A 7,096-nucleotide genomic window follows, 5' to 3' on the forward strand; every position below is an offset into this window, starting at 1 on the left:
CGGCGGGGAGCCGGGCGGCAGCGGTGGCGGCGGGGGGCAGCACCGCCTCAGCGGCGGGCGGCAGCGCCGCCGTCACCTTGACGGCCTGGTACACCACGGCGTAGGCCAGCGCCGGCGGCGCCGGCAGCGACGCCTTGTCCCTGCCGGGCTGCGGCACGGGCAGCAGCGAGGGCGGCGGCGGCGGGCGGGCGGCCGCGGTGGCGCCGGGAGCCTCCGCCTTGGCGTGGGCGCAGGGCTGCAGCGGCGTCGAGTGGCTGCGGGCACGGCCCGGCGGCGGTGCTGCTGCCGCCGTCACCATCGCCGTCACCGTCGCCGCCGCCGCCGGCGCCTCCTTGGCGTGCAGCGGCACGGGCAGCTTGGAGGGCTCGGTGCCGGCGGCGGCGGCGGTGCCGGGGCAGCGGCCTTGTGCGCCTTGCCCAGGGGAAGGCCAGCAGCGGCGGCCGGTGCTGCAGCAGGTTGGGGAAGGGCGGCGGGATGCCGGGCAGCGGCGGCGGCGGCACCGTCGTCGTCGTCGTCGTCGGCAGCAGCAGCGCCGGGGGCGGGCGGTGCTGGGGGGCGCCGGGCCCCCCCTCAGCGCGCGGCGCCGGCGGCAGCGGCGGCATCTCCCCGGCCGCCGGGTACTTCATCTCCTCGTAAATGGCTTCGCCCTCGTCCCAGGCCTCCTCGGCGCCCCGGCACACGTCGCCCACCATCTCGATGTAGACGGGCTCTTCCTCATCCTCCTCCTCCTCCTCCTCTTCCGCCGCTGCTGGGGGCGGGTCGGGGCCGGCGCGGGGCCGCGGGGGGGCGGCGGAGGTGGCGGTGCGGCCCCCCCCTCCCGCTCCCGCTCCCGCTCCCGTCCCCGGCGGCGGCGGCGGCGGCTCCTCGAAGGCGGCCGAGAGCTGGGTGTGGGGGCTGCGCGCCGGCTTCTGCGGCGGCACCTTGCGCCCCCCGTCGCGGGGCTCGGCGATGCCACCCGCCGCCACCGTCACCGCCACCGCTGCTGGGGGGGCAGCGTCAGGGGGGCGGCGCCCCACAGAGCCCCCTCCCTCCTGCCCCACGGCGCCCCGCGGACCCCCCGTCCTGCCCCACAGGTCCCCAGTGAACCTCTCTTTCTGCCCTGCAGCACCCAATAACTCCCTCCTGCCCCACAAGTCCGCCATAATGCCTTGCTTCTGCCCCATGGCACCCATAATCCCCTTCTCTTGCCCCACAAGTCTCCCATAATGCTCTCTTTCTGCCCCACAGCACCCATAATCCCCTTCTCCTGCCCCACAAGTCCCCCATGATGCCCTTTTCCTGCCCCACAGCTCTCCGTAAACCCCTCTTTCTGCCCCAAGGCACCCAGTAACGCTCCCCTTCTGCCCCACAAGTTCCCAGTAACTTTTCCTGCCCCATAGCCCCCTGTAAACCCATTCTCCTGCCCCACGGCACCCCGTAAACCCATCCTCCTGCCCCACAGCACCCTGTAAACCCATTCTCCTGCCCCACAGCACCCCGTAAACCCATCCTCCTGCCCCACAGCACCCCGTAAACCCATCCTCCTGCCCCAACAGCACCCTGTAAACCCATCCTCCTGCCTCACAGCACCCCGTAAACCCATCCTCCTGCCCCACAGCACCCCGTAAACCCATCCTCCTGCCCCACAGCACCCAACAACCCATCCTCCTGCCCCACAGCACCCCGTAAACCCATTCTCCTGCCCCACAGCACCCCGTAAACCCATCCTCCTGCCCCACAGCACCCAACAACCCATTCTCCTGCCTCACAGCACCCCGTAAACCCATCCTCCTGCCCCACAGCACCCAACAACCCATCCTCCTGCCCCACAGCACCCCATAAACCCATCCTCCTGCCCCACAGCACCCAACAACCCATTCTCCTGCCCACAGCACCCCGTAAACCCATCCTCCTGCCCCACAGCACCCAACAACCCATCCTCCTGCCCCACAGCACCCCGTAAACCATCCTCCTGCCCCACAGCACCCTGTAAACCCATTCTCCTGCCCCACAGCACCCAACAACCCATCCTCCTGCCCCACAGCACCCCATAAACCCATCCTCCTGCCCCACAGCACCCAACAACCCATCCTCCTGCCCCACAGCACCCCGTAAACCCATTCTCCTGCCCCACAGCACCCCGTAAACCCATCCTCCTGCCCCACAGCACCCCGTAAACCCATCCTCCTGCCCCACGGCCGCCCCCTCCTGCGCCCCGCAGCCGCCCCATGACCCCTTTGGCGCCCCGCGGCACTCACCGCCCTTCTTGCCGGGGGGCTGCTCGGGGCGCCGGGGGTCGGCGGGGGCGCTGAGGCGGGTGCCGGGGTGGCGGGCGGGTTTGGCGGGGGCCGGCCGGTCGCCGGGGCCGGGGCCGGGACCCGCCGCCACGTCGCCGGATGCGGGGCCGCCCCCCACGGCGTGGCAGGAGAGCGAGCGGGGCGCCATGCCGCCGGCGCAGGGCCGCGGCGCCCGCTCCTGCGAGGCCGGCATGGTCATGAAGCCCACGCGGAAGTGGCGCCGCAGCGAGGCCGCGTCGCGCGCCTTGCCCGCCCTGCCGGGGGGGCAAAACCGTGAGCCCCGCGCGCGTGCCGTGGACCCCCCGTGCCCCCGTCCCGCCCCGCGGCGCGGCGCTCACCCCTGGCGGGCCTCGGCCTCCTTGTGCGGGCGCCAGTCGAGGCGGCTCTTGCGGCACAGCAGGTTCATGGCGGGCGGCGGCGGCGGGGGGCGGGCGCGGGCCAGCGCCCCGTAGGCGCCCGAGCCGCGCTCCTCGATGAAGCGCAGGAAAGCGGCCACCAGCTCCTCGCGGGGGCTAGCGCTCATCCTGCGCCGCCTGCCGGCACCCGCAGCCTGCCGCCACCCGCCCCGCGCCACCGGGACGCCCCCCACCCACCCCCCTGCCTCTGCCCGGGGCGCCGCCGGCCTCCCCACGGCTCGGTCCCGGACACCTGGGCCCCTCCTACCCCCTGGTCTGGGTCCCGGACACCTGGGCCCCTCCTACCCCCTGGTCCCCCCTGGTCCGGGTCCTGGACACCTGGGCCCCTCCGTCCTCCCCATGGGTCAGTCCTAGACGCCTGGGCCCCTCCATCCCTCTCCAACCTTCTCATCCAGGCCCCGGACACCTGGGCCCCTCCATCCCGCCCAGTTCAGGCTCAGGACACCTGGGCCCCTCCATCTCTCCCCTTCCCGGACACCTGGGTCCCTCCATCCCTCCCCTCCTGGACAACTGGGCCCCTCCATCCCCCCTTCGTCCAGATCCCGGACACCTGGGCCCCTCCATCCCCCCCCGGTCCAGATCCCAGACACCTGGGCCCCTCCATCCCCCCTTGGTTCAGGCCCCGGACGCCTGGGCCCCTCCATCCCCCCCGGTCCAGGCCCCGGACACCTGGGCCCCTCCATCCCCCCTTCGTCCAGATCCCGGACACCTGGGCCCCTCCATCCCCCCCTTGGTTCAGGCCCGGACGCCTGGGCCCCTCCGTCCCTCCCCTTCCCGGACACCTGGGTCCCTCCATCCCTCCCCAGTCCAGGCCCCGGACGCCTGGGCCCCTCCGTCCCTCCCCTTCCCGGACACCTGGGTCCCTCCATCCCCCCCGGTCCAGGCCCCGGACACCTGGGCCCCTCCATCCCTCCCCCTCCCGGACGCCTGGGCCCCTCCATCGCTCCCCGGTCCAGGCCCCGGACACCTGGGCCCCTCCATCCCTCCCCCCCCTCCCCTCCCCTCCCCTCCTCCCGCCGCCGTGCAGGCCGCGGCCGCCCGAGCTGCCCCCGGCGGGGCCCCGCCCCGGGGAGGGGCCGCCGCTACCTGGCGCGCTGGGGGGGCCGGGCCCCCCCGGGAGCCGGGCCCCCCCTGCGGCGGCGGCGGCGGCGGTGGCGGCGGCGGCGGCTGCCGGGGCTCAGGGCGGCCGGCGGCCCATGGCCGGCGCGGCGGCGGCGGCGGCGGCGGCGGCGGAGCGGGAGGCTCTAGGGGCCTGCGGGGACACGGCGGCGCGGGGGGGGGGGGGAGGGAAGGGGGGCTCAGGCGCGGCCCCCCCCCCTTCCCTCCCTCTCTCCCTCCCAACCTTCCCTCCCTCCCTCCCCCCCGGTGCCGCCGCCCCTACCCGGCCTGGGCGGCCGCCGCCCGCGCCCGCGCCGCGCCGCCGGCTCCATCCTCGCGCCCGCTGACGCAGCGTCCGGGGCGCGCGACGGCGGCGGCGGCGGCAGCGCGAACGGCGGCGGCGGCGGCGGGCGCTGCCCCGCGGCGGCGGCTGCCCCCTGCCGGCCCCGCGCCGCTCGCCGCGGGGGGGGGGTCTGGGGGCTCCCGGGGGGTCCCTGGGGGGGGGGGGGCCCCGGCTCCGGGTCGGGGGTGGGAGTCTGGGGGGCTCCCGGTTCCCTGCGGGGGGGGGGTCCCCGGGGGGGGGGGGACTGGGAGGTGTCCGCTGCCTGGGGGGGGCCCGGCTCCCTGGGGGGGGTCTTGGGGGCCGCTGGATCCGGGGGGCCCCTGGCTCCAGGGAGGAGCGGGGGGACCGAGGGGGGGCGGGTCTCGGGCTCCTCTGGGGTGGGGGGTTGGGGGGGTCCCGGTTCCGGGGGGGGGGTCCGCGGGCGGGGCGGGGCCGCGCCGAGTGGGGGGTGGTAGGGGTGGGGGTGGGGCAGGGGCAGGGACAGGGCGGCTCCGTCCGCCGCCGCCAGGGGGCAGCAGCGGCACGGCTCGGGGGCGTGTCCCAGGGACGCCCCGCCCCTTGTGTGGGCGTGTCCGGCAGAGAGCTAGAGGGGGGCGTGCCGGGCTCGGTCAGCTGGTGGGCGGGACTTCCGGGAGCGGCGACTTGTCAACAGGGCCGCGTCGCTGGCCGGGCCCGGGCCGCTCCCGCCCGCCCCCCTCTCCTCGCCGCCGCCATGGCCCGGTAACACCCCCCCTTCCCCCTCCCCCCCCCCCCGGCCCGGCCCCGGCCATGGCCCGGCCTCGGCGCCGCCGCCGCGGGGCCGCGGGGCCGCGCTGAGCGCCGCCGCCGCCGGGCCGCCATGAGCCGCAAGCGCAGCGGCTTCCAGATCACCAGCGTGACCAGCGAGGAGGCGGCCGAGCCGCCGCGCAACGGCCCCGCCGCCGCGGGAGCCGCCGCGGGAGCCGCCGCGGGGGCCGGTCGCGGTTCCGCGTGGTGCGGCTGGCGCAGGGCCCCGGCGAGCCCTACCGGCGCGGCCGCTGGACCTGCTTCGACTTCTACGAGCGGGAGCGCGAGGCGGAGCGGGCGGCGGCGGCGGCGGCGGCAGCGGCGGCGGCGCGGGGCCGGGGCGGGGGGGCGGCGGCCGCCCGCCTGCCCCACTCGCTCGACTCGCGCCTGGAGCCGCCGCCGCCGCCGCCGTCGGGAGCGGCGCCGCCGCGGGGGCCGCTGCCGCCGCCCGGCGCCGCCTTGACGCGGTCGCTGGGCGCCGCCGAGCCGGGCCCCGCGCTGCAGGTGAGTCCGCGGAGGGCGGCGGGGACGGGGGGGGGAGGGGTGTGTGTGTGTGTGTGTCCCTGTCACCGTTGTCACCGCCGTGTTTCCCCCCTCCCCCCCCCCGCAGGCACCGGCGTCCCGGCCCGCCTCGCCGCCCCCCCGCACCGCGCCGCCAGCCCCGGCCCCTCCCCCGCGGCCCCGACGGCCTCGGCGCCCGCCTCAGCCTGGCGCGCTCCATGTTCGCCATGGGGGCGGCCCCCGACGGCGACGATGACGGGTGAGGGGGGGCTGCCGGTGGGCGGGACTCCCGGGGCGGGGGCGGGGCGGGGGCAGGTGGGGCTTCCTGCCTGGCCAGGTGAGGAGGGGGGTGGGACTTCCTGCCTGGCCAGGTGAGGAGGGGGGTGGGACTTCCTGCCTGGCCAGGTGAGGGGGGGGTGGGACTTCCTGTTTGGCCAGGTATGGAGGGGGGTGGGACTTCCTGGCCGGGTGTGGAGGGGGTGGGACTTCCTGTCTGGCCAGGTGAGGAGGGGGGTGGGACTTCCTGTCTGGCCAGGTGTGAAGGGGGGGTGGGACTTCCTGTTTTGCCCCATGGCAGGGGGGAAGTGGAGCCCCGGGACAGGGCCCCCCGCGGGCCGATGGGAAGGAAACGGGGCGGAAATTGCACGTCCGGCGGCCGCGTCCGGGGGTGTGGGGAGGCTGGGAGGGGGGAGGGGGACATGTGTTCCTCCCCCTCCCTATGTCCGCTCCCAACCCGCCACCCCCCGCCCCATGGCACGTCCCCCTGCCCCACGGCGCGTGTCCCCCCCCTGCCCCATGGCATCTGGGCCTGCCCCCTTCCCCACAGGCCCCACTGGAGCCCCGAGGTGGGGGGGAGGGAACCCAGCTGGTTGGGGGCAGGGGGCCTGGGCGGGTCCCCCTGGATGCCTGGGCCCCCCCGGAACGGGTGCATCTCAGCCCTGTCCACCCGTCTGTCCGTCCCCAGCAGCGCCGGCAGCGGGATGATCGCCATCGACAACAAGATTGAACAGGCCATGGTGAGCGGCCCCAGACGCCTGGGTCCCTCCCGGTGCTGGGGTGAGGGGGAGGGGCTGGGAGGTGGCCCGGACGCCTGGGTCCCCCGCAAGCCCTTGGGTGGGGGGGGCCCGGACACCTGGGTTCCTCCTTGTACTGAGGCCCAGGGGGTGGTGCAGGGCCCGGATGCCTGGGGCCCCCCGCAGCCCCGGGTGGGCGGGGGGGTTGGGGGAGGCGGGGCCCGGACGCCTGGGCCCCAACGCGGCTGCCTGCCGCAGGACCTGGTGAAGAGCCACCTGCTGCTGGCGGTGCGGGAGGAGGTGGAGGTGCTGCGGGAGCAGATCAAGGAGCTGAGCGAGCGCAACGCGGCGCTGGAGCGTGAGAACGGGCTGCTGCGCGCCCTCGCCAGCCCCGCGCAGCTGGCGCGCCTGGGCCCCCGGCCCCGCGGGCCCCCGGCCTGAGCGCCCCCCCCAGCACGGGTGCCGGGTCCCCCCCGGGAGCGAGCCCCCCCCCCTGCCTGGGGGGACCATGGGGACCACAAAGTCCTTGCCTGGACACCGGGGTCCCTTTGGGGACACCGGGGCCCTCGCCCGGATGCTGGGGCCCCCACATGGACATGGGGGTCCCTTTGAGGACGCCAGGGTCCCCCCACATGCATCAGGGTCCCAACCCGGACGTCGGGGTTCCCACCAGCACATTGGGGA

General features: G+C 76.7%; 2 protein-coding genes across 3 annotated transcripts; one reads left to right on the forward strand and one right to left on the reverse strand.

The window, feature by feature from the left end:
• Positions 1-2: 2 nt before the first annotated feature.
• On the reverse strand, positions 3-2,826 carry LOC136995212 (neuronal tyrosine-phosphorylated phosphoinositide-3-kinase adapter 1-like). Of its 2 annotated transcripts, none has more exons than XM_067315034.1 (3): positions 2,615-2,826; positions 2,238-2,530; positions 3-979 (listed from the first exon to the last, which is right to left on the reverse strand). In XM_067315034.1, exons 1-3 carry the CDS (start codon positions 2,797-2,799, stop codon positions 48-50), a joined length of 1,410 nt encoding a protein of 469 aa, XP_067171135.1. In that variant the 5' UTR covers positions 2,800-2,826; the 3' UTR covers positions 3-47. The 2 variants fall into 2 exon arrangements, with proteins under 2 accessions (XP_067171135.1, XP_067171134.1); XM_067315033.1 differs by having other exon boundaries at positions 3-982.
• A 2,123-nt stretch (positions 2,827-4,949) lies between these two features.
• TSC22D4 (TSC22 domain family member 4) lies at positions 4,950-7,089 on the forward strand (the record flags this gene model as incomplete). Its single annotated transcript, XM_067315026.1, has 4 exons — positions 4,950-5,398; positions 5,509-5,658; positions 6,364-6,415; positions 6,671-7,089. Coding segments are annotated over 4 exons (834 nt in total), but the record flags the coding sequence as incomplete, so codon positions are not given.
• Between the last annotated feature and the right edge of the window lie 7 nt (positions 7,090-7,096).

Source organism: Apteryx mantelli, chromosome 40, assembly GCF_036417845.1.
Source record: "Apteryx mantelli isolate bAptMan1 chromosome 40, bAptMan1.hap1, whole genome shotgun sequence".
Taxonomy (NCBI): Eukaryota; Metazoa; Chordata; class Aves; order Apterygiformes; family Apterygidae; genus Apteryx; species Apteryx mantelli.